Below are 27036 nucleotides of genomic sequence, written 5' to 3' on the forward strand. Positions count from 1 at the left end.
ATTTTATTTCTCCAGAGTTAGTAGATAGTTTGGGAATCTGTGCAAAAGAGATGGAGCTGTTGTGTGAGGTTGGTTTGGCATGTCCTGGTCATTAGAGACTGACACTCCAATCACTGGGAAACTTCCAATTCAATGGAAAAACAACTTTCTACATGTATTTTGCAAAAAATATTAGCGATGGTCCTAATGCTGATTTATCTTGTCTGGAAAAAGAGAGGACAGATTTCATTAGTCAGTTTAAGGTTTTTTTTTTCCACAGCCTTTGCCAAAGGAACTTCCACCAGAAAGGCTTGTGAATCATGCCAATGACCTGGTGCCAAGTACTACACCAAACAGGGCATCATTTAGAGTTAGTGCAGCCCAACAGGAAGAGATTTTGAGTCACATGAATAAGTTGTTAGAAGGGGGCTAATTCAGCCTAATTCAACTCCTTTTTGTTTGCTTGTGCTTTTGTTTTAGAAACTTTGTGCTTTGCAGAAGAACAATATTTGTGCATTCCTAATGTTGGTGCGAGTATTGGCCTATGAGACTAGAGTTTTGCAGGGTACAGAAAAGCAACTGCATGTTTATGAGAACAAGTTGTTGGTTGCCATACATGCTCTTTGTAAGTGGAAGCATTATCTGCTTGGGCTGTCTCTCCAAGATCTGGGCAGATGGGAGAGACTTCAGAGTGACCCCAAGAGGATGAGGAGGAGAGATGATTTTATGCAAAAATAGGATTCCAAGACCTTCTTTCATTCAGCATCTCACACTGTTTGGCATTACAACCCACCAGATTGGTTTCACTCAGCCATTATACTTATAATGTACTTCAGTGGTCCTATGTAGGACATTTTGTACTTAGTTTTTGACCTTAGGTTTTTATCCAAGCTGTTATTAATAGAATTTTCTTTTCTTGGGAAAAGAATTATGTACACTCCTACTGCCTGTTCTACAAAGTGGCGAGTATATAAAAGAATCTAGTAGGACTAATCTCACAAACATACATAAGCTCTCATAGGTTGGATATGATACTTGGATGAATACAAGATATGGCTAATGTCTCACAATATTGCCGAGGTGTTATTAATAGAAATTTCTTTTCTTGGAAAAAATAAGAAGGCAGAGGTCGAACAACATTAATTCTTGAGTGCCCAAATTTTCAACACATGGTAATCACATAGATTCAAGCAGCTACTTTCTTTGATCTTTTATGAATTGAACCATCAAAGATCGGGGAATTGATTTCAAGCTTGGTGAAAATATTGGCAAGAAACATTAGGTTACAATACATCAATTGAAGACACGAGACAAATGTATTATTTGGGAAAAACTTTGTTCTATTTGTGTGCCTGAGGGTCTTGTGAATGAGTGATTCAACCCCTATTCAGTTTTTATCTTATCTAGAGCTCGCACAGCTTTACTGGTGCCCCAATAATATGTACTCTCACTATTTTCCACATGTCATCTGAGTCAGGAAGAGTATGTGCCACAGATCTACAGGCACATCTGTCTCCAAGACTTTTTTTGGATTTCTTCGTCTACAGGGAACATCTATCTTCGGTTTTTTTGGGGCACTTTTTGGAAAAACCTTTAAGCCAGGAAATCATGCTCTATACCCTTGAGGATCTCTGGTCTCTGTTAAGGTACAGTCCATTTATGTGGAGTTTCATGTGAAGAGCATGGATACTTTTGTCTTCACGAGAAGACTGAAAAAGGTATAGTATAAAGGTCTGTTTTGTTTATTAAGGACAAGATAGTAGTGTTGACAAAAGTGATGGATATGAGATTGAGTGACAAAAACATAAATCCATCCAAAATAATCATCCAGACAAATTTTCAAATCTAGAGACTGGATTCCCTCCTTCCAAATTAGAAGTGATGTTTCATTGTGTAATTTATGCATAATAGATTCTTGCATTGACAGATAATTATACAGACTGGAATTTGGATACCTGGTACAAAGTGATCATTTTTGAGTCAGACCTCTTGATATTGATTTCAAGTTGGAACCTTTTGTGCTTTAGTTCTTGCAGTGCTATGTCAAAGGTACTAATCATACGCTCTATTTTTTCAAGTAGTTTGGCCTTTTCAAACTTGAGCTTAATCTGTATTCCATCTTGCTCCTCTTGCTGCAACCAAAAGAAAAGAAGGTAAATTTAACAAAGAAAACTTGAGAGATGTAAAGTTGCTACTAGCTAGCATGCTGTTTCTTTGTTTAACTTGCCTCTAAATTGGACAATGGGAAAGCCTTAATTTGTCCAGCTAAAGTTCCCTTCTGTGTCTTGTCAAAATCTCGCTTTCTTGACTGGTCAGCATCATATAAAGATGGTCTCTTTATAGTAGCTTTGGAATGGGGATCCTTATCACTTTTTGTCTTGGAATCCATGCCTCCAAAGTCTATGTCTTTTTTCTTCTGTATAAAAAGGTAAAATGTAAACAAACAAAAGGTAAATTGCTAATAAACAAATAAACCCTACGACAAACTGTGAAAGAAAAAGACTTCAATGGATATGACAGAGCTGTCCACTGTTAGACATGCTCTTTAGGGTTGAATGATGTACCTTCTGCATTTCCTCCAAGGTTTTCACTCTATTACAAAAGTCATCAATGTCCTGTAACATACTTTCAAATGTCTCAGAAAACAGTACTATTAAACATGCTTTTGGTTTTAGATAAGAGAGGAAATGTAAGTGCAATAAAAGGTCGAAACATTTGATGGACTAAATGAAAGCTTCCAATTAGACTGAAAGTTCTATTTCAGGCAGTAAATATAGGTTAAACATAACATCACGTGACTGACAAAACTTCTCCAACAATTAGATGTTATTTATTAGCCATTTAAATCATCTTATGTTTGCATATACTTTGAAGATGTATGAAACTGCATCCACTGTTTACAAGGCAGTTGCTGGCAGATTCAAGTCCACATTGGCTGGCAAAGTTTAAAGACTACTTATGGTCTGTTGTCAATTTACCAATAAAAAGACTACCAATCTTGTACCTGTAAGGATCTTATAGAATGCAAAAATGGAACATTCTCTCCACGTCAATTTTCAACTTGAAGTAATATGACCAGCATTCTCTTGAAAGAAGAGCACAACTCATGATGTCTGATTAGCTATATGGGAGAGATTGCAGGGTGATTAAGAAGTACGAGGAGGAAAAGGGATGGCCCTTGTTGCCACATGGGATACATGACATTACAGACTGCCACATCGGATCTTTTTATAGCCCTTGTACAAGACAATCTATAAAGATGCCAGCCTGAGAGATGCCTATCCCTATGTTTACTATTTTCCATACCCGAAGACCATTTTTATTGTTTAGTGGCTTTTTGTTGTTCAGGTGCCTTTAAACAGCATTCTGTTAATAAAGTGTGGACCGAAATATTAAAGCAGAGCAGTTCAAAAAAAGATCCAAGTCTCTTTGTCATTGTAGTAGTACATTGTTCGTTGTTTGTGGTTTCATGCCACAAGGGTCTGTCTCATAGGTTTTTTCATGTGTTTGCTTATGCATATGTACACAAGTATACTTTAAAAAAAAAGCAGACAGATATTGTTTTTGAAACTGGAATATGCCCCTCAAAGCTCTCAACAAAACCTTAACATCCCTAAAACAACCTTTGAAGGCATTATCATTATCCTCTTTCCTAAATCCAGCTCCGCCATGATCTCCGAAATTCCTGATAGTCCAAACTCTTTTAATAGCTACACCTCTAATTATTACCCATAGTTTCCGTGATTCCAGTCATGCCACCTCTATCACCTAGTAGAGCTTGTTTGCATCTTGTAGTGCTATCAGACCTAGCTTTGAACATCACCTTCAAAAAACTGTGCCATATCTTCCTGACCAAGGAGCAGCCCCAAAACAAATGAAACACATCTCTTCCTTCTCTCACAGAAAATGTAAGAGGATAGATATTTCTGAGCTTCCTCACCTTGTTTTTAGTGGGTAATTCCTGAAATAAAGTCCTCTAAAGCAAGATATTGAGCCTATTAGAAGGCGTGCCTCCCAAACATACTTGCAAGGCCTCTTCCAAACCTTCAAGGAGTAAAAGGGGAAATGCTTATCCCAATTCTCTTTGACCCTTGTAAACTTCAGACTTGGAAGCTGAAAACATACCCTCTTCTTCACTTTGGCAAGTTTCACCTTTTCATGGGATGACTAGAAGGACAAAGGATTACCTCTAGTTGCCAACAAGGATGTAGACCATGGCTACTTTTTTATTTGAAATTCTCCCTGCAGCCACTTTAGTTCTTTGCCCGTAACGTGAGTTGCTCTCTGACTGCCTCCCAAGGCTTCCAATTCATCTTACCAACATCCCACACATCCAACCAGCGGCAGATGCCTATACAAAACAACTTCATTGCCAACCTAGGCTTATCATCCAAAAGTAGATACCCTTCTTTTTGAAGGCTGCAGGCTACACCCAAATCAGCTGCAGCAAAGATGAATTGCCCTTACTATCACCATTTCAGGCAGCCTTGTCGATTGTGCCTCTCCAGCTGTCTACCAATGCTTTTATTACATACAAGCCTTGAATAACAAGCTTAACCTTGATTCTGAAAATCTTATCCTCCCATGGTAGCTCAATATCGATGTTAAGCCCAAATCATCTTTGACCAATAAAGAACTTGACAACAAATGTCCAAGGCTGCCTTGAACCCGTTTTATCAGCCAATGCCTCCAAACCAAGTCCTCCTTCCTCATTTCTGAGAGTAATTTGTTCCCATCCAACAGCAACCCATTTCTACTGCTCTGTATCTAGCCTCTCAGATTATCAATAATTGATTAGAGCAAGTGTGTGTGTGTATACCACTAGGTTGGAGAGAAGGAGACAGATAAACAGAATAAGAAAGGTGCCAACTGCAGCTCAGCACTGGGATAGGTCCGGGCTATATGACAGCCTTTCCTTGAAGACTTCTAGAGGAGATTGGAGGACAGTTTTAAACCAAGAAAGATTTCACTCTTTCTTTGGTTACTAGCACACATGTGATTAGCAGTTGGCAGGCTTGGCTATGGTAGAGACCCTATCTCTTGTGCTAGATGTGGGGAGATGAGGAGACACAGAGGCACTGCATGCAGGATTGCCAAAGGCTCAGAATGTTTGAAGAAAGGAAGGCCAATATACTAGCTAGCTTGAAGGATAGAAGAATAGACCTCTTCTCAGGCCTCTTCAGCTTTCTAGGCCAAGGGGGCACACCATGTGTTGTGAGTTCTTTCAAGTGCATCCTTCCCGAGTTCCAAGAGATCAGATTCAATCTCATGAAGCAATATGGGCCAGTGTTAACCTGCCCAGGGGAGGTGACAGGGCTTAGAGGCTGTCCAAACAGCTCTACAGGAGACTTTAACAGCAGGAACTGACCACTTAGGGGTTTTCTACAACTCACAAGTGCATCCTTCCCAAGTTCCAAGAGATCAGATTCCGTCTCATGAATCAGTATGGGCAAGTGTTAACCTGCCTGGGGGGGTGATGAGGCTTAGAGTCTGTCCAAACAGCTCCACAGTAGACTTTTACAGGAGGAACTGATCACTTAAGGGTTTTGTTGTAGAAAAGAGGTGCAAGTGAGGATTCGGCATATGATCACAACGATAATGGGGTATTTGCTTATGAACCCTTCATTTGAGAAGTTTTTTGGCAGCCTTTTAGGAGCATGAGGGCTAGAAGTGCCCAAATCTTAATAGATGAAGGACTCTCCAAGGCCTTCCTCCTTTAATTATTAAGGAGGTAAACCATTCCTTGTTGGAAGCGTCCGCTTTCATATAGGGGGGATGTTGGCCACCTTGTAAAGGGTCTCACAAGGATTAAAAATTGGCATTATAGCACTGGATAACTTGGTGTCAGCTTCCTACATGCCAGCCAGTGCCAAGATTATCATCATTGACAGAATGGAGGTCTTTCTATGTGATCAGAGGACCTCCCAAGCCCTCACTATACAGAGCAGATTTGGAAGCTTCTCCAATGACACTCATCTACTTTCCTTTGCACCCTTTTGAGAGTTTGGTAGAAACTTTCACAGGCAGTTGATCCAGAAGACCCCAAAGTGTAGGGAGGAGGTTGACATGTAATGGATTGTCTGGAATGCACAAGTTGAGATTTGAGAAGGACAGAAGCTTGAAGCACTGTCATATTCAATGGGCAGAGTGGAATGCAATGTGTTTGCCCAGTCTGTCAGTGTTGGAAGAAATATTTATAGGCACACAAAGGATGTTGCCCTTGTTGAGTGACTGATGTTATTCAGGGTTTGTTGGCAGGGTGCTGGTAAGATTTTTCTTTTCCCTGAAGAAAAGAAATTTCTATTAATAACACCTCAGTGAATAACTTGAGGTAAAATACAAAGTACAAGGAACTTTGTGAGGAGTAACTAAGCACATCACAAATACAATGGTTGTGTGAACAACCAATCTGGTGGGCTGTAATGCCAAACCATATGAGGGATAGTGGGGAAGAAAGTGCCTGAATACCATGTCTGCAGAAAACCCTCTCTTCTCTTCCTCATCCTCTCAAAGCTACCCTGCATCCTCTCCCATCTCCTATGGAGAGTGTGAATGATCTTTGTTCAGATCTTTGATAGGGTCTCCACTATGGATACATCCACAAGGTCAATAACCTGGCTGCATCTCGCAGTCCAAATGTACCGGGCTATGATACTAGCAATCAACTCCCATTTGTGGCAATGTCCCTGAGTCCACTGTGCTTGTGATTAATTTGGAGTGAGAATCCTGCTCAGATGTTGTCCAATTATGAGAAAAGAGTAGCTCCTCTAAATATCCTCACAGCCACATGATGGGCCTCTATCTGTGACCCATGCTACAAGCCCCCAGGTAGCCTGTTAGAAGTGGTGCAGCAATGGAAGCATAGAGAGGCGCTGAAATAAACTGCTGAGCACAAGATAAAAGAGCAAAAGAACAAAAGGACACTGCAAAGAAAGAGAACTCAGAGATGTGCTCAGGAAATGGAATCCATATACCAAACACGAGAATGATGCGTAGAACAGTGAGTCACTGGCTGCATGGGCACTGGCATTGGCTCCTCTCTCCAATAGAAAGACCACTTGAAGAATGACGATGACTAAATGAGAGGAGGAGGAACCATTGAACAAATAGGCCCAAAATATGCCAAATATGGCAGCTGGTCAACCAACAAAAAATGCCTAAATAATCACTCATATGACCACTATAAAATGCCTAAATCACCCGGTGATATCAGACATAGCCCAGATTCACACATGAGCCGACTAGACTTCTAACACCCTCTCTCAGATCATGGGTGATTTGATACAATACAAGGATGATCATATACAACAAAGAACCACTAGAGTAGAACCATGGATACCCAAGTAGTGGGTGATCAAGCCACCACCAAGGTGTCTCAGAGAGAAATTGAGGTCAATGTCAATCGTATCAACTCCTGAAAATAGAGAAGAGTCATAATAGATCTTTGTGTCTGTCAACAATGTCTCGCAGTAGCATACAAGACTATCCTGTCACAAATGCCTTTGAACATATGTGACCATGGATTCCCCAACATATGTGACCATGGATTCCCCACGTTTGGCTAAGATTGCCAAAGTGTCCCTTCATGTGAGCTCAAGACTAGGAGCCAAGCCCACTCTCCGTAAAAAAAAAACAGCTCATCATGAACCTGAATGTCAATCCCAGCTCCAGGATTCGATTAAGCCCCTCCCTTGATTTGAAGAAGTGGATCCCTTCCGCGCCGTGGACTACTCCTTGGCTAAAGGATCAGAGTCAAAGTGAGAGGAAGAGGATGACTCGTCAGAGGAGTCCACATTTCACTTCTTCTTTTTCTTCCGTGAGGTTGCTAACTCCTTATAGTCATTTTGCAAAAGTGGCCATTCTTACCATAGTGATAACATTGGGCATTTGACTTCTTCTTCCTGTCACCCCTCTTTGAAGCTGTAAAGGCCTCATTGGGTTTGCCATAATGAGATGAGAGCCTCCCTTGTAAACACAGAGATGTCTCATGCTCAAGCAGCATTAAGGACATGTGTAAAGCTCACAGGTGTAGAGGATGTCTATGCCCTCAAAGCATTCACCACTCCATCAAACTCCGAGGGGAGCTTGTAGAGTACCGTACCCATGAGATGTGCCTATGGAAGGGCAGACTGCATGTGTCGAAGCTGGTCTCGTACCCATATAACATGGAGCAAAAATGATTGAATGGTGTCCTTGGACTCAAACTTCATCTACTAAAGCTGTCCATAAAGGGTCATGGCATGCATAGGGGAAGGTGCCTCATACAACATCTGAAGCTTTGATCATATTTTTGGTGATGTCCTATAGGAGGTACCCGCTAGTAGAACTTCTTTAGAAATACACCGGAGCAGTGCAGAACATGCACGTGCATCGTCCGAATCCCATGTAAGCACAGCTTCCTCATGGTTGTCCTCATCAAAATCTTCGAGAAGAGGAAAAGAATCCTGAGGCCGAGGAATAGCTCCACATACAATGTACCAAAGCTGCTTGTGCACAAACCAAGCTTTTATCACAGCACTCTGTGTAAGATAGTCAGGTCCATGTAACTTATCATCTGTAGAAGTGCACCGAAGAGCCATCTAGAGAGGAGAAGTAGAAAAGATAAGAGGATAGAGGGTATACATAGAGGGAATACAACCAAACCAATAGTTAGACTTCACAAAAGGAGAGTTCACATGTAGTGTAACCAAAATTTGATAAAAAACAAAGGCGAACTGCTGCCAAATGAAGGAAAACCCATAAAAAACTGCCAGAAAACAACAAAAATGGCATGTACAAATAATCCCCTAGCCACAGTTAGGGGCGGAAAACCAAAAAATGTAGGCTGCTGGAACATTGAATGCAACAAACTGACAATTGCAGGCTGAAATCCAGATGCAGGCTGAAAATGCAGGTTGCTGGTCTAAAAAAGGCAGGCCTGATAGCAGGGCGAAGAAAAACCTATAATCAATATAAAAATTGTAGTAGGAACCTAGATCCTACCCTTTGACACCATTGTTAGAAGTGGTGCAGCAATGGAAGCATAGACCAGTGCTTGAAATAAACTGCTGAACATATGACAAAAGAACAAAAGGACACTGCAAAGGAAGAGAACTCAAAAATGTGCTCAGGAAATGGAATCCATATACTAAACACGAGAATGACATGTACAACAGTGAGTCCCTAGCTGCATGGGCACTGCCACTGGCTCCTCTCTCCAACAAGAAGACCACATGAAGAATGATGATGATTGAATGAGAGGAGGAGCCATTGAATAAATAGGCCCAAATTATGCCGAATATGGCAACTGGTCGGCCGGCAATAAATGCCTAAATAATCAGTCATAGGACCACTATAAAATGCCTAAATTACCCAATTATATCAGACAGAGCCTAGACTCAGACATGAGCTGACTAGACTACTAACATAGTCACCGTGGTCTCTGTTGTGCCGTGAAATACTATCTAGAGAAGCTCTCCTCCAAACTTCAAGGGCTCTAAGGCAGTCCCATAGGCAATGTGTTTGTGTCTCTGTTGGATCGCTATATCTTGCACATGCTACTAGGTCCCTATTGTATCCAAATTATGTGTCAACTGCTAGGCTTCTGTGAGCTACAAGCCATAGGAAGAGAGAGATTTTCCTAAGCCTGAAGCTATCATGTAGCCTCCTCCAAAAGTCACATAGGAACTCCATTGTGATTCCCTCTATGTGCCAATGGGCAGAGGCTACTGATTGTGCTCTGATCCTGCTCATCTGTATTCTCCTCCCCAGCCTAGCAGTGTAGTCACAGAAGGGCGCATTGCAAGGTCTACACCCACTTTTTGGATCCAATTGCAATCTCTGTAGAGGTCTCCTCCCATAAGCCCAATATCTCCATATTAACCACATAGGTAGCTGGATCTAGGCCAATATGCCACTTCCTTTCAAAATAAGCCACTACTCTGATCCTCTATCTAGAGCATCCAATGAATGCTACCTGGTTGAGGTCCTCTTGTTGGAGACAACCATCCTCTTCAACCATAGAAGCAATTGTCCTGTCTCTGCTATTCGGTCGCAAAGACTGCTAGAAGGATGCCCCCTCTGGAGAAGAGATCGATCCAAGTTTGAGATGTGCCTATATTTGTCTCCTAATCTGTTGGAACTCCCTCCATCAGGGCCTCAATCATAACTCTAGCTCCCTTGAGTCCCTATTGTCTCTATCTTTGAGCCTCCTATAGAAGCTCATTGACTGCCAACCAATCTCCCATTGATACGACAACTTGTAAAGAGAATCTCCCCCATGATAGGTATGTCCCCTATCCAAGAGTGTGGCTGGAGTCTAATCTCAAAAGGTGATTGAAGAGAAGAGGCTGCCTTCTCTTTTCTTTGCCTATAGTGGGGGGTAGCTGGTGAAGCCTTGGGAGTATAGATCTCCAGGCTTTGGTAATAGCAGCTGCAAATCTGACCTCAAAGCTCCTCCCTAAGTCCCTAGTCCTGATCTCTTGAAAAACCTAGTGGATATTGGGCTGCCATGGTCCTCTGTATGCATAGGCCATAGCCTCCCTATCAGAAGTTTCTTCCAGGACTCCTCACCTGGAAGCAAACCCCTAACAATGAGCTTAGCCATCTTGGCTTTGCTTTGGCTGTCTAGGTCTATGATTCCCAACCCTCCCCTGAATCTAGGCTGTATGATGCCATCCCAGGCAACTTTCGTCCTGGCCGGACTCCCACCTCCTCTCGACCAAATGAAGTACCTCATAAGGAGCTTCACCTAGCCGATGCATGACCTTGAGAATGCCCAACAGGAATTTGATGTATGGTGCTGGTAACAATTTGATGCAGCTATCCCAACTGAAGCCACCTTCAAGTTTCTTTAGCAGCGAGTAGGTATGTGCAGTTCTTTCTCTGAGTGTGCTGCTTTAGGTTGCAAGAGTGATCTCCTTTCCCTCCTGCATACTTTCTCCATCCTATTGCATGTGGCTCCTCAACAGAGATCATAAAAGGCATCTTCTACCAGATATACATGGAGAAATAGAGAGGTTGGACTAAGAAGCAAGAAATAGAGGATGGACCTACACCTCATCTACTAGCAAGTTGTACAAGAGTACTTAACACGGAAGGTAGGAGAGGCTGCAGGGTGGCTCTGAGAGGATGAGGAGGAGAGCTAACTTCTTGTAAACCTGGGACGCCCAGGTACTTCTTTTCACACAGCCCCTCAGACAGTCTAGCATTATAGCCCACTAGATTGGTTATTCAGTGCACACAACCTTGTATTTGTGATGCACTTAGCTAATTTCTGTAGGGTTCTTTGCACTTTGTATTTTACCTCAAAGGGGATTTTCTCTGAGGTGTAATTAATATACTTTCTTTTCTTTGAGAAAAAAGGGCTGCAAGGGTAGTGCCTTCAGGTGTGGAAACCAAGAAGACCTAGCTGTTTTTGACTAGGATCCAGTGTCAGTATTGATGTGGCCAGGTTTGTGGACCTGACAGTCAAGAATAGCTACTGCTTTGGGTCAAGTTGGTTTTGTTTTGGTGACTTCTTAAGCCTTTTCCATGAATATTCTGTTGCTGCCTGTGAGAAACTTGGTAGCCTAGGTGAATCTCCATCTTTATGTGGTTGCTTGCTAGTGGAGAATGGCTGTGGGAACTTTGCTGGGACAGGTTCAGTGGAAGGGTACTTATCGGACATTCCTAGACAGTACTTAAAGACCCTGAAGCATTGCCTGTAGGCCTCATGGAGGTACAGTTGGTCTCATGAGGAGCTTGCAGGATCGTTTGTTGAGTTGATCCAAGTTTGGGCTGCATAGAAGGGCTTCTGGTTGTTCCATAATAAAATGAGATAGTGAATGGACTACTACTAAAAAGGGAGAGAAAGATGCCTGTCATTGAAGCTCTCTCAAGGCATTTTTAGGTAACATGATGTATTATTCTTTAACTTCTGTACAAGGTGTGATACTTTCAGTATGAACCCATGTTGTCTAGAACTGCTCAATGTAGATTATGTACCAGTTAACACATGTACATCATTCATTCAGGGGAATCCTATTGGCAATAAAAGGTGAACTTGAAAGCTTTGACTACCAATATAATAGACAATGGTTTATTAAAAGTAAAAAATAGGAACTTGACTCATTTGTTGCAACAATCTTCCAGAATCCACCCTATTGACGACCATTCACCTTATTGGTTACAATTTCCCTTTCTTCTGGAGATTCGTCATTGAATGTGGAGGGTACAAATAAAACTTCATCTTTGATCCTGAGGCAGAACAGATTCAAGATTCAAGCTGAAGTAAGTTGAATCAGGCAAATAGCTCAAGAACTGCTTTCAGTGTCACAAGAAAAGTGTATGTCATTCTTCTTTTCAACCTTGGTATTTCAAATAACATTTTAAGTGTGTGCTCTGAAAAGTTTGGTTTCTTGGAAAACTAATTAAGTTTGAAAAGAGGACTAAAATAGTACAGTACATAGTTGAGACAATAAACAATCCTTGGCTTTGTAGGACCAGTGGTTGTTAGGGCATGGTCAGTTGCAGTCAAAGGGCAGCGTTTGAGTGTGTTGAGGAAGCAGTTTCTCTAGATCACTCATTCGTCAGACGGCAAGTTATTAGACTCCTGGACCCTTCATTTTCCCCAGAGAAGAGAAAAAATTCAATTAATAAATTCCCTTGGGACAAAGTATCCCAATGCAAAATAACAAAAGTTCAAAGCAGCTCTGTAAGGGACTTCCATACCAAAAAATATATACGACAAAAGAAAGTCTATTACAAGGCTTGAATGAATAACCAGTTGGGATGTCTATTACAAGGCTTGAACAAATAACCAGTTGGAAAGTCTATTACAAGGCTTGAATGAACAACCAGTTGGGATGTCTATAGTGCCAGGTTATATGGGGCTGACAATGGAAGAAAGTGCAAGAATCCCAGGTCCTGAGAAAAGCACTTCTCTTCCTCATAGTCTCTAAACTGCACTGTATCCTCCCCCATCCACTGCAGAGAGTGGAGAGTCTGGACAATCTCTGTCCAAATCCTGGCGAGAGGCTCGCAGTAGATATGTGCAATAAACCTATAGATGCCTGCATCTGGCAGTCCAAATATACCAAGCAATAATGCTAGCTATGAGCTCCCATTTGTGACAATGCCCTAGCTCCACATTGGCAAATTTGGCACGGTGATCTTGCTCACAAGTTGCCAGAGACAATGTAAGCAAGACACCCTTGTACATGCTCATATCCACAAGGTGGGCCTCTGTTTGTGATCCAAGCAACCGTCCTCCATGTAACAATGATAGTCTGCAATACCTTGAAAGACCATTATAACGGCTCTCCTCCAAACCTCCCAAGCCCTATGACAATCCTAAATGTAGTGTCTCTGTGTCTCTCTCCAAGAGTTCCTCTCTCATGCTCCTAGCCTCTTCTCTAAAAAAGAGCTAGTCTCTTGCAAGTTCTCATCCATGTCCCTAGCTGCCCTGCTAATTGAGAAGGGCCTTGCTCCCCAAATCCTGGTAACATCCTCCCTCAGATCCTCATCATAGTATAGGTGGACATGAATTTTGTCACTGGTAATGGTTCCCTTGTGAATCCCTCCATCAAACCACTTGCACTGGTGTGTGGTCTGATAGAGTGGTTCCTGGAACAATCCCAACTACACCCCCTCTGTCACAAGCCTAGTCATCTAAGTCAAACCAATCTATTCGAGAGAAGACTTGGTTCCAACTACCTTGCCTCTTTTAGAAAATCAAAGAGGACCAAGTGATCTACCAAACACTACCATGAACCAGGGGTCCTGTCTGCTAATCTAGAAGACAAAATCTTCTTAGGCTGCCTACTCTTCTCCTTTGATTATTTTTTCACATCTGCCCCTTTCTATCCTCCAAAGGCCCTACCATATCGAGATCCCCACCTACTATCCAATGATCAACATGAGATAGAGATTGGGTGAGGGTTGTCCAAAATTGTCTTCTCTCCAACTACTGTTAGGGGCATATATAACCGATAGTCCGATGAGTCATCTACTCTCATGGACATGCAAAGGGCTCTCCTTGAGAGACTAGGATGTCCCAACCCCTGCTCGGATCAATAAGGTGGCCACAATGGGAGTTTGTTAAGTGTAACTCTGCCATGGCAATAACTTCTTGTTGCACTAAAATGATTCTCCAGCTAGTGTTCTATGAAGATCCTATCTCATGAGCCTCCATCCTTGGTGAAATACTCACCCACCAAAGCCTCAAATGTTCCATGAGAGGATCCTCATGGGGAGTGTTTGAGTTTGTTGGATCGGCGTGGCTCCATGGCCCATGCTTGTCTCTTCTACTGCCTGTTACACACTCTTTCTTGTCTCATCAATGCAAACTCTACAGTCTCATGAAGAGAGGAGAACTCAAGAGGGTCTAAAGAATCACTTGAATCAGTGAACAATTCGTCCCCACTTTCTCCCATTGATGGGTAGCTTGTATCATGAAACCAAATCCTCATCTCTCCTCAAGAAGAATCCCTCCCTCCTACTTAGTGCTAGGGACTTCAGAGACCAAGTGATTATTGGAGGCCTTGGTAGTGGGGGAAACCATAAATGAAACTAGTGCGTGGAGTGCTGCTGCCATAGACGGCTTTGGGGGGGTGGGGCAGGGCACGTGCAGGGGATGAGCAGGCTGCTTAGTCCTAGGTAGAGAGAATGTGGCTGCCGACCCAGATGGTAAGGTTGTTGATGCCGCCATAGGTGATTGAGTAGGCTGCCCCCTATCATTGATGGCTTGCCAGAGGGGGGCTCACGCATCACCATCTTTGCTGCCACGGCTACTGGTGGTGCAGCTACTGCTGTGTCTTTGTAAGTAGTAGGCATGGGGTCTCTGACCACTCCAGTCTCTCAGGCTGCTGAGACTATCTTTGTATCACTTCCTCTTTCTTTTTTTTCTTGTAATGAGTGATTTATATCATATCAAATGACTTCAAGATTATAGAAAGTCACATGACTAAATGAGTACAGCAGTCATAGAAAAGAAGCAGTAGAAATTGCCGTATGCCAAGGGACCAAGTCCTCCCTAGAAAGAAGATCAATGTGTTGAATAAGATCCAGCTGCCAATGTAGGAGACCTTTCAGCTTAGCGAGGTGTCTTTGAACACCGAATGTCGAATAAAAAACAAAATTCTTCCAAGTAATCCAATTATACCAACAACCCCAAAAATGGAGAAAAGGGAATGGAATCTTCATACGTGGCTGTGCGGGAGTGGGGTATTTGGGCCAAGCAAAGACCCAATCAAAGGGGCATAGCGACATGCCAACCATTAGATTTTTTGAGCCAAAGGGCACGAAAGAAAATGGGGTGAGAAGATATAAAATCGGTGAGACAGAAGAAGCAGTTGCCATTGGAAATTTGGTGGTTTGCAAGTGCCACGGCAACGGAAAAACCACCAACCATTGTGCACCAAATAAAGATTTTACATTTATACAGTGTCTTGTTGAACCAACCCTCTATGATAGTCATTTTCCACCAAGCTTGAGATTTATGCAAGCCCCAAACAATATTGGCCTCAGTGGCCAACCAATGGTGGTCCTTAATCATAAGGTGATACACTTGATTAGCTGAAGCCTTTTCCAGATGGAGTCAATCTGCAAGGTTTCAAGCCTACCATAGATGATTATAGAAAGACATCAGCCCCCTGCAACTCAGAAGAGTGGCATCAAAAACAGAAATTAAGCCCAAGTGTGCCATACGATTAAATTTAGGACAATCCTCTTGTTTCCTATCCCACAAAAGCAGATTGGACACTGCCAACAATTCCATCTGAAAAGAATTAGCAACCAACTGATCCTCTGTAGGATGCCATTGAACCTTTTGAAGAACAAATTTCCATGAGCAGACCAATTGAGTCACCAGGAAAGAGGAAGATAAGGCAAAAGGAGCATCAGCATTAAGGACATGCCGCCAAGAACCCTAAATGGTCACATTACCATGAACCACACCCCATTCTTCCAAAAAGGAATGGGCAACAAAGACCTAGGGGTGTTGATTAGTACACATGGCACAAAAGAAAGACCAACAAAGAGCAACCATGTGAGTGTGCACATCTAGAATAGCCCCACCACCCATTTTAGGAGTGCAAACATGGCTCCAAGGGATCCACAAGATACTAGCATGTGAAGTGTTCTTTTTCCATAGCATAAAACAAATGTGTCCAGTAAGAACCTTCAAGGTAGAGGCAGCCCAAGAAGGTGAACATGGAAATGCCAGGCTTATGATTTCCAATAAAGAAACTTGGCCTCCAATTTTTGGGAAATCCATTGCAGCAAGTGCTTGGGCTGAACATTGATGCTTGAGGTAGCCTAGATGCCTTGCAACATTGGCACGGGGAATCACCATACCTTGCCATTGTAAAGACTACAAATCCAATTTAGTACAGCTAATAGGATTTGGCTACATTGATATGAAGAATAGAAGCTTGTCCAAAAAGTTTCCATACGTCCAACGCCTTGTGGAGGTTATCTCATTCAGCCTTGAGAATCATGAAAGTGTCACTTGCTAATGATTGGTCCACAAAATGTTGGCCAAAGGGAAGAGAAAGACAAGCCAACTGTTCTGTGTCCACCAAATGAGATAACATGGAGAGGATTGGGTGCCAAGGCAAAGAACAAGGGGCTCAAAGGGCAGCCTTGTCTAAACAAGTGCACGAGAGTGCATGGCTCAATGATCCACAATTCAACATGACTTGCTAAGAGGCATCTGTATTGATCATGTGTATCAAACGAGACATGTTCGGACCAAAACCCATAACATGCATAAGCTCTGCCACAAAAGACCAATCCAAGTAGTCAAAAGCCTTTTCAAGTTCCAATTGAACTAGCATGCCTCCCTTCTTAGAGTACTTAGCATAGTCAATATCCATTTGAACATTTAGCACATTGTGCAAGATATTCCTGCCCTTGATATATCCATATTGATTAGGGTGTGAAGGCCATGTAGATGCTTATGGAGGTAATTAGCCAATCACTTTAGAGAAGATTTGATACATAGATCCCATCAAAAGAAATGGGTCACAAATGTTTCAACGCTGAGGGTGATGGCACTTTTGGAATCAGCTTAATAACTCCCACCTTCCATTAGGAAGGCATGATCCAAGTCTCTCAAACCTATTGGCACATGGCCACCAAGGGTTTTGTGAAACTAGTAGCATAGACTTCAAAGAATTCATTAGTCAAGCCATCCCATCCTAGACTTTCATCCTTAGGCAAACGCAACAAAACATCCATGACCTCTTCCTCACAAATATCCCTGTCCTAATCATCATGAATATCTGGCAACACTTGATCCCTAACCAAAGCATAGAAAGCTAAGCAAGCTTGGGTAGTCTGTTGAGTAGAAGGAGATGAAGAGGCAAGTAGGTTGAGAAAGCAATATGCACAATAGACTACGGATCCGTAACCATCTTGCTTTCTGCATGCTGAAGTCTAACCTTCTCAAGCAGTAGAGGCATGCAAGCCTCAAAAAAATTAATAAGACCAACATGAAGCATCTTACATATTCTCAATAAGCTTTGCAACTTGGCTTACTGATGTGACCTCAACTGGAACTGCTGAATGAGATTTACTAGCATTGTAGCTAATGGTAGTAGCAATGGAACATACATGTGGTCCAAGCAAGACCATGTGGCAAAAAACTGTGCTGACTGAAATGTAAAGCCTGAATCCGATGGGTGGAGCCAAGACCAAATGTTCTACTTCAAAATAGCCAGCTCAAAATTATGCCATGCACGGCTCTCTGGTGCATCCATCATTGAATGCTCAGAGGTAGACTGCGAATGATGAACACACATTTTGAAATCTCCCATCAGCACTCCTAGTCTACAACCTTCCAGATGGTCCCATAAATCTTGTCTAGATGAAGGATCATTTGGTGTGGTAATACTGCAAATGAATTTAAGTCGGTACACACCACTTTGGAGGTGGAGGAATCATTCCCCTGCTTTGGAGCAAGCCTTGGATAATGGTGATCCCAAGGGGTGATCACTTTACCATGGGGATCAAAAGCAAGCAAAGGAGGGCCCCGCAAATAGTCAGTAGAGGCCTTCATTGTAGAAGATTTCCAAGGGCCCATCAGAACCATGTCATTAGTAGTGGGTACCAACGATGGCTTATCTTTGCATTGCACATAAGTTAAACTGTCTAGCAGGCAGCTCACTATATTTAGCACAACCATGCCAGGTTTTGCCTATCTCAACAATTTCCAAAATGCAAAACAGCAAATGCATGCTTACACTAGAGTCCCTCGTACTAACAAGTGGATGAAAACAGAACTTCATGTAGCCCATCTTGAACTAGTCTTCAATAGTGAAACTCATATTGGTAGAGCATCAATGGAACTGCGCACATTTAACATATACAGGCGTACCTGAGGATGCTATTGATATCTTGGATCCTCTTGTTTTTTTCCAGTATCTGCTTGCTGATTTGTCTCTTTATCTCCCTTAAATATAAAAACTCCTGGTTAAATTCCATTTTCTGTTTATGGACAGCCTCCTTTAAAAGTAGCATTTCATTTTTCTTTTTCCTTGCATTTGTTTGCTGGCCAATAGGCCGTACGTGTTGTAAATCTGATTTCAACTTGAAATCACCCTTATTTGCCTCTGCATATCTAATAGCTGCAACATCATCTTCACTCTCGAAATTCTGCAGTCACATGATTTAGATTTGGTTGAGCAAGACAGATTCATGCCAAGATACTACTTCCTTGGAAACTCTGAAAAAGTGACTACATGAATTTGGTCATCAGTTTCAAATTGTGTACCATGCTTTCCTTTTTCTTCACAAACTCGTCGTATTTTGCCATGGATTTTTTCAGATGAAGCCTCCTCATGTCTTGTAATGCTGTAGAGTCCTGATCTTTTGGGAGTTTGTCCTCCATCTCATTCTCCTCATGCAGGATCCTCTTCATTAAAGTAAGACAGAAATTCAGCCTGTTTAATTGATGACAGTACAAGCTAAAGAGACATCACTAGAGATGAAACTAGATTTTTATCAGCTAGTTTAGAATGCAAGGAATTGCAATGCATAGAGTTTTTTTCATAAGAAAAAGATAAGAATAATCCGAAGCCCTTTCCCACATCAGCTGCTGTTGTCCAGTTTGGTGATGCAACCCCCTTGTTAGCCTCCTGAAACTTTCCTTCATTTGTATCTTCCCTCTCCCTCGCCTCAAGGTGCCTTCCCTACCCATGCTTCCTGTCTTTGTCTCTCCCTTAGCCCACTTCCCATGCCTCTTGTTTTCCAACCCAGGCATGTGCTCTGTGGCCATGCCATGCCCACATCATATGCCTGCCATCATCAGGCCCCTATCCCTCTTTCACACTTCCACAGTAACTGTCCTCTCACACGTTTTACTGTTGACACTCCCAGAGTCACTGTCATGTAATAAGCTTTACTTGATTTCACCATTGAGGTTGCATGTTTCCCTCCTAGACGAGGGTAGATTGATGATGGCAGCAACCATGGGTAACGGGGATGCAAGTGGGTACAAGGGAGTGACATGCACATTGAGCCCCTTTTATAGAACATATTGGAGCCAGACAAAGTCTACAATGTTATCAAAAGGCAAAAATGCCTTTTACAGCTGTTTAATGAGGCAAAAAATGCAAAAAGAAAATGATAATATATTTTTTCCCCAAGAAACAAAAATTCTATTAATAACACCTCAAAGAAAAAACCCCTTGAGGAAAAATACAAAGTAGAAGGAACTTTGTAAGAAAATAAAATTCTATTAATAACACCTCAAAGAAAAAACCCCCTTGAGGAAATTCAAAGTAGAAGGAACTTTGTAAAGAGTAGCTAAGTACATCACAAATACAATGGTCGTGTGAACAACCAATCTAGTGGGCCATGATGCCAAAGCCTCTGAGGGGCAGTATGGAAAAAGGTGTAGGAGTCCCAAGTCTGCAAGAAGGCATCTCTTCTCTTCATCATCCTCTCAAGACTCTGCCCTGTGTCCTCTTCCATCTCTTGCAACAAGTGTGGAAGATCTCTATCTAGATCCTTGATAGAGTCTCCACTGTGGATACATCCTGAAGGTCCATAGCATGATTACATCTCATGTTCGGGATGTGCCAAGCTATGATATTGGCAATTAGCTTCCAACTGTGACAATGTCCACTATATTTATGAGTAATCTAGAGTGGGGATCCTACTCAAATGATGACCAAAGAGAGGCTCCCTTGAACATCCTCATGGCCACATGTTGGGCATCTATCTGTAACCCAAGCTATAGCCCCTCAAGTTGCCACCATGGTCTCTATTGTGCCATGAAATATCATCTTGAGGGCCCTCCTCCATACCTCCTAGGCTGTAGGGCAATCCCATAGGCAATGTCTTTATCTCCTTTGGCTCGCCGTATCTTGCATATGCCATTGGGTCCCTACAATATCCAAGACAAGTGCCAACTGTTAAGCTCGTATGAGCTACAAGCCATACGAAGAGATATATCTTCCTAGGCCTAAAGCTGCCATGTAGCCTCCTCCAAAAGTTGTATAAAAACTAGGTTTGAGATGCCCTCTTTATGCTAGTAGGAGGTGGTTGCTGGTTGTGCTCCTGCTCATTTGAATCCTCTTCCTAGCCTAGTAGTGTAAGTAAAGAAGAGCACGTCACATGGCCTATCAAGAACTGGATCCCTCCACACCCACTCTTTGGTGTCCCATTGTCATCTTTGAAGAGGCCTCAAATAAACCCAAATCTACATCCATCTATTAGGCATGTGGCTAGGTTTGGGTCGATGTACCACTTCTTCTCACACTATGCTATGCTACTACTCTAATCCTTTGTCGAGAGCATCTAGTAAATGCTGTTTGGTCAAAGTCCTCTTGTTGTAGAGCCATCCTCAACCATGACAGTGAAAAATTTGTCTTTGCTAGTCACGACGACTACTAGAAGAATCTCCCCTGTAGAAAAGAGACTAATCTAGATGTAAGAAGTGCTTGCATTTCTCCACCAATCTAGCAGAATTTCCTCCCTCACGGCCTCAATCATAGCTCTAGCTCCTGTAAGACCATGTAGTCAATGTCTTTGGGCCTTCTATATGGCAGCTCTTGGAATAAAAGTAGTTTCCCACTGAACACAACAACTTGTTGAGAAAATCTTATGTCCTTTGCCCAAGAGTGCAGCCTGACTCCGATTTCAAGTGGTGATTGAAGAGAAGAGGAGCTGCGTATAGTTGGTGAAGGACCAATGATACAGATCTCCATGCTTTGATAATGGCAGCTTTGAATCTGACCTCAAAGTTGCTCCCTAAGTCCTTGGTCTTGATCTCCTAAAAATTCTAGTGAATGTTGGGTTGCTATGGTCCTCCATGTGTCAATGTCATAGAATGAAGCGTCCCTATCAAAAGTTTCTTCTAGGGCTCCTTGCATGGAAGTAGACCCCTAATAGAAGTTTAACAAACAAGGCTTTGCTTTGGCTATCTAGGTCTATGATCCCCAATCCTCTTCTAGATCTAGGCTGTATGATGAAATCCCAAGCCACCTTCGCTCTAATTGGGATTCCATCTCCTCTTGACCAAATAAAGTTCTAGATAAGGTGGTTCACTTGGTTGATGCATGACTTGGAGAATACCCAACAGAATGTGACGTACCAAATGGTTGCAAGGAGAAATTGGTTGGCAACCACTACTCTCTTTGCTAGTGTAAGTCTCACCGAGCTACAATAAAGAAGCTTTTGTTTGATGCACAAGAGGAGAGCTGCCAACTACTGCTCTAAGATAACGTTGATTCCCACATGGCATCCAAGATATCTCATTGCAGTCTCATGAGAAACTCACGTGACATCCTCATCCAGGTGCCACTCCAACTGCCTAGTGTCATGTATCCAAAATACATGGGATTTGTGCCAATTAGTTAAGGCACTTGCTGCTCTGCAAAATATCTCCATGGATTTTGCAAAGGCCTCAAATTACTCTCATCCTTGTCTAGATAGATTGCTATGTCATCAGCAAACTCCACATCAAGAATGTCCTCAAACTCAAGGATGGGTAACTTGATGCCTTTGATATTTATCTCTTAGGAAGGAGCTCATGTCCTTTGCTACAAGTATAAGAAGGGGGTCAATGGACAGCACTGCCTAACTGATCTTTGAATGCTGAAAATGTCTCCTCTCGCCCATCGGTCACAACTTGGCTGTGTTGACGAATAAAGAACTGCTATTTCCCTGATCCATCACTTTGGAAATCCCATCTTGAGCATCACATGCACCAAGAACTCCCAATCAATGTCATATGCCTTCTTAAAGTTGGGAAGGAGCACAATAAGGTCCTAGTTCTTGGATCTGGCCAAAGTAGCGGACTCCCAAAAAGTGAAGCTATTGTCCAAGATGCTATGCTCTCGGACAAAACTTGATATCAATAGGGCCAATCTGAGACTAGTAACCTTCACAATGATCCTATAGGCAGTTCCAAGCAAAGCAATTGTCTGTCTATACCCTGTGATTTCCATCTATCTCCACTTCCTTTGGGAATGAGGTGAGTTAGTCCCTCAAAAAGTCCCTCTGGCACAACCCATGATGTCATAATCCCATGAAAAGATAAGATAAGACCTACACTAATAAGATCCTAGTAGCTCAAAAAGGACTTACCTAGTCCATCTTCTCTTGGACACTTGCATATGGGTAGTGCTAGAACTACCTTTTTGAGCTCCTCCTTTGTAAAATGAGCCATCAATTATCTCCTCATCCTATCTACAATCACTCTCGTGGTGCGCTGCCATATTGCCCCTCTATCCCTCTCATAGCTAGGGGCAATAGTGGTGGTGGATCCTATAAAGTTGTGTATTGTGTATCAACCTGTTCCACCTCCAAAGGGCCTCGTGCAATGGATTCATAAGCTCTCCTAAGTCTCTGAACACCCTATCTAGATAGTTTTGGCCTTGTGGTGCAAGAAAAGTCTTTGTTAACCTTGTCACTAGCTTGAGTCTAGAATAAAGTTCTTGTTTCAAACCTATAAGAAGTGGATTTAAAGGCATGTTTTTTGGGATTTTGGATAATTTAAGGTGGATTTGCAAGGCATTTGCAAGTGAAAATGAAGATTTTAGGCTCCAAAGTGGTATGTGGTGCAAAGCCATCAAGGTGTAAGAGACAAATCATTTTAAAGTTTGAGATGCACTTTGGTTGCAAAGTGGTCAAGGCACAAGGGACCGAGCATTTTGAAGTTTGAGACACAACAAAGTACAAAGTCGAGTGAAGAAGCATCCAACCATCACTTGGTCATTAATTCCACACATTTGGGGTGGGATTTGAGGCCGCAAGACCTTAATTTGTGTAGGATCACGGAGTGGGCAACCAAGGAGACAAAAAAGGGCCCCCAAAATCAAGTGGATATGCCCAATTTAAAGGGGCACTTGGGTAGGTTTCAAAGGGGTACAAATTTTTAATGTACCTAATTGTTGGGTTTGACTCATGCCTATGCTCATAGAGGAGCATCAGTGATCCTCGGTAGGACACTGGGCACTTTTTACTCGCCTTATGAGAGATTTTCTTCCCTAATTTTATTCTCCTTTATTGTATATGCTTATGTTACACAGTTCAAGCACTTATCGTGCTTTACACCTTTTGGGTGTGAATGCACATTAACAACCGTGAGGTTTAAGGGTTGTACTTTGTACCTACGCACACTCTTTGATTATTGCATTGGGAGTTGTGTCTTCACTTTCACACTCTTCACTGTCAACTGTGTACTCTCAGCTGAGCTTTGATCTGTCCCCTCTCTCTCACATTTAGTATCAAAGCTGAGTTCAGCTCTGTCCCCTCTCTCTCTTACATTTGGTATCAAAGCTGAGTCCAGCTCAGTCTCCTCTCTCTCTGTACCAGCAGCATTTGATTGTCCATCCCTAGCTTCAGCCTAGTCAGCTGTTGCCTCCACCTCTGCAGTCCCCAGCTGCCTGCGCAGCTGTCTATAGCTCCAACGCCACCAGCAGCGCAACCAGCAGAGCCACCAGCTGGTGCCCTGCCTCAGATGCCAGCACCTGCAGCGCCTTCAATCCTCTTATCTGCTAGCACCGCCCCATCCCTCAGTCAGCCTGTGCCTCCTGCAGTCAGCCTGCGCCACCAGCACCTTGGTCCTGATGCCGCTACCAGCCTGGTTTGCCCACTAGCTCAAATGTGTGCGGCCTGTTCCAGCTCCGCCATCAGCGCCAGGCCTGCTTGCAGCTCGCCACTTGTTAGCCCTCTTGGCCCATAAAGGAGGTAAAAGGAGAAATTTATTCATTTTTTATTCAGATTTGAATTTCAGACAGGGGCTTTTGCTTGGGCAGGCTACTTCTACTCCTGCACATATTTAGGACACATTTATTGCAGAAATTTCTTGAATTTTGGGGCTTTTTGGTTCAGTGCAATTATTGGCAAATGTACATTAAGGTCAGTCTGAAATAGACCGAAAATGTGCATTTCGAACAACAAAATTCTGAGACTTTTGCATTTTTTGTGCTGCTGAGCATTGTTTGTGCATTGGATAGAGTGTACATTGAACTGTTTTGACGGAGTGAGATCAGATTTATTAATTACAGTGTGGTGCTCACTGTAATTTCTGAAAATTCTTAGATTTCCACGTTGGTCCAGCTTTAAGTCTTGCTCTTGTGCTCTTTGAACAGTGACATTTACCATGGACAATCACGGACAAGGTGATGTATTCACATATGTATCCAAGGAGGATAGATTGGATGGCAACGACTATTCTCTATGGTATTTCATGATGAAAAATGCGCTGACTGTGAAGAATCTTTGGGATTATGTCAGTAGTGAAGAAGTTCATCTTGGAGTTGTGGCTCTTGTAATGCCTCCTCCAGGAGAACGTGGTCAAAGACCCGCTCAGCCCGCTCCAACTTAACCACTTCCCTAAAGATCAGCAACACAAAAACATGGGATGCTCAAGCATTGTTACTAATTGCATTGGCAATTCAACAGTCTATAATCCAGCATATATGGTTTGCAGCTTCTTCACAAGAAGCATGGCTGGCACCTAAGCAGATGTTTGTTGGAAACAATAGGACTTGCTTGAGCACCTAATGAATGTAGATGAGTATTATTCCAATGCACAGTTGATCTCTAGTACTTTGAATTCATTGCCACCCTCTTTGTTAGCAAAAGTCTTAATCACTTTATATGATTTGGCCGAAGGTGTTGCCAATCTTGGATAGGTATAGGGTGAGACACTCATTGAGGCCAAGAAAAGAGAAGGTGATGGTAGTGCCATCCTTGAGTGACGAGTAGTTTCAATGCTCGGTCCATTTTTTGAAGTACGACATTGAAGACATAGCATCAAGTGGTCGGGTGTCAAGTGTTTCCTCCATGTGGTCCCACAATGATTAAAGTAGAGCTTGAAGCACCCCTTTCCTAGGTTTACCACTTACCTGGTTGGGATATTCGTGAGAGCCAATGGATGGAGTCCTTAAGAATGTGGATTTGGGGGGTGGGGGGGCAATCTCCAATCATTTTGACCTGTCTCCTAGGGGTATCACTCCTATGATCTAATTGGGATGGTGGTGAGAGCTGATGGATGGAGTCCTTAAGAATGTGGATTTTTTTTTTTTGGGAGGGGGCAATCTCCAACCATTTCGTAGGCTATAGAAGATTCCTCAAGGGACGTCAATTGATCCCTAAGTGCTAGCTCTGTGTTTGGAGTGTAGTGAATCAACGGGAAGGCATCAATTGTATGTGCGGGGGGCTGCACTACTGGAGCCCATTGGTGGTGGTGGACTGGCTATAATCTTGGGAAACACACTAGCTCCATGTATTTGTTATGTAGATGCTTCATGGTTGATTGGAGCTGAACTTTGCTGCAATGATTCCAATGCCATTGGGCATTGTGTAGGAATAGGAGAGATGGAAGTTGCCTAGGCAAGGAGTAGTATGAAGGTTGTAAGGGTGGATGAGAAGGTTGAAGATGGATCCATGTTGCAAGGTTGGATGGAAGGGAGTGCCTATGTCGAGGGGAGAATGGTTGGGTAGGGGGATGCATAGGTCTAGAGGCAGATTGTTAGGTGGCTTGTATAGGGATGGCGGATAGGCAGGCAAAACGGGGAGTAGAGACGTGGCAAGTGGGAGTGGCGGGCAAAGGCAAGGAGGGCAAGCGTCAACAGGAGTAGGAGTGGCAAGGTATTTTGATATGCAAAGATGGGATAGAGGGGTGCTACTATCGCTCCAATCTCAATGTCGCGTCATGCTGGATCACTTTACAATGCTCCATCAACAAGTAGGGGGGTTGCCTAAGCTAAAGGAACTGCTTGGCAAGCTGGGGGCTTGCTTGGTAAGTTGGGTGAGCTTCCATTTTTCGTTTTACAATCCACTACATTTAGACGATGTTGAGAGTATGGATCATCCTTGTCTAGGGGCTAGGCATATACATTGACAAATAATATCATAATCTTAAAATGACAAACTTAGGTGTGGAGAAACCACTTCTTCAGTTTACACACTTCATTTAGGGTCTCGCATGGACAGCCCCAAAAAGGGTTGTGTCCACATTTTGGCTAATTTTCTTGGGTGCCCACATAGTGGTGCCCCCCTATGATAGTTGAGAGAATGCACAAGGATCGAAGGTTGAGCTTAGCTGCAAGTATAGTTGACCGTGAGAAGAGTTTAAGAGTGTGATAGCACGACACCCAATGCAATAGTCTCAAGTGTAAGGTGCAAGTACAAAGGACAATCCTTAAACCTTAGAGTTGTAAGAGGATGTTCACACCCGAAGAGTGTAAAACACGATAAGTGCCCAAACTGTGTAACATAGGTATATAAAATAGAAGAAATCAATTTGGGGAAAAAAACCTCTCATATGGAGAGTAAAAAGTGCCCCCATTCCTATTGACGGTTTCCGACACTCCTCTTTGAGTGTAGGCATGAGTCAAACCTAACAAACCCCCCTGAAGTGAAGAGTGATAGAGATACAAGGGTCATTCACCAAAGGAGATTAAATTTAAAGCATTGAGAAATGCTTCAAATTTGTCACGAGGAAGAGCTTTGGTGAAGATGTCTACCACATTAGTGGTGGTAGGATAGTAGACAAGGCTGATATCACTTGCATGTAGTCTCTCTCTTCACTGTCAACAGTGTACTCTCAACTGAGCTTTGATCTGTCCTCTCTCTCTC

At 42.7% G+C, this 27036-nt stretch overlaps 1 protein-coding gene across 7 annotated transcripts in view; it reads right to left on the bottom strand.

Moving 5' to 3' along the window:
* Positions 1-27036, bottom strand: part of LOC148027458 (cilia- and flagella-associated protein 44-like) — a 223066-nt gene that overhangs the window by 33625 nt on the left and 162405 nt on the right. For 6 of the 7 annotated variants that reach the window (XM_087689155.1, XM_087689153.1, XM_087689156.1 and 3 more), the window contains 6 exons: positions 18713-18853; positions 18317-18594; positions 12117-12195; positions 2544-2594; positions 2207-2395; positions 1935-2111 (listed from right to left, as the gene is read on the bottom strand). In XM_087689155.1, the coding sequence (XP_087545281.1) occupies positions 1935-2111; positions 2207-2395; positions 2544-2594; positions 12117-12195; positions 18317-18594; positions 18713-18853 (915 nt within the window). The remainder of the gene's footprint in view (positions 1-1934; positions 2112-2206; positions 2396-2543; positions 2595-12116; positions 12196-18316; positions 18595-18712; positions 18854-27036) is intronic. The other variant, XM_087689154.1, reaches the window with a different exon arrangement.

This window comes from Lygodium microphyllum, chromosome 12 (assembly GCF_053477565.2).
Source record: "Lygodium microphyllum isolate KBCC chromosome 12, Lygodium_microphyllum_v1.1.10, whole genome shotgun sequence".
NCBI classification, from domain to species: domain Eukaryota; kingdom Viridiplantae; phylum Streptophyta; class Polypodiopsida; order Schizaeales; family Lygodiaceae; genus Lygodium; species Lygodium microphyllum.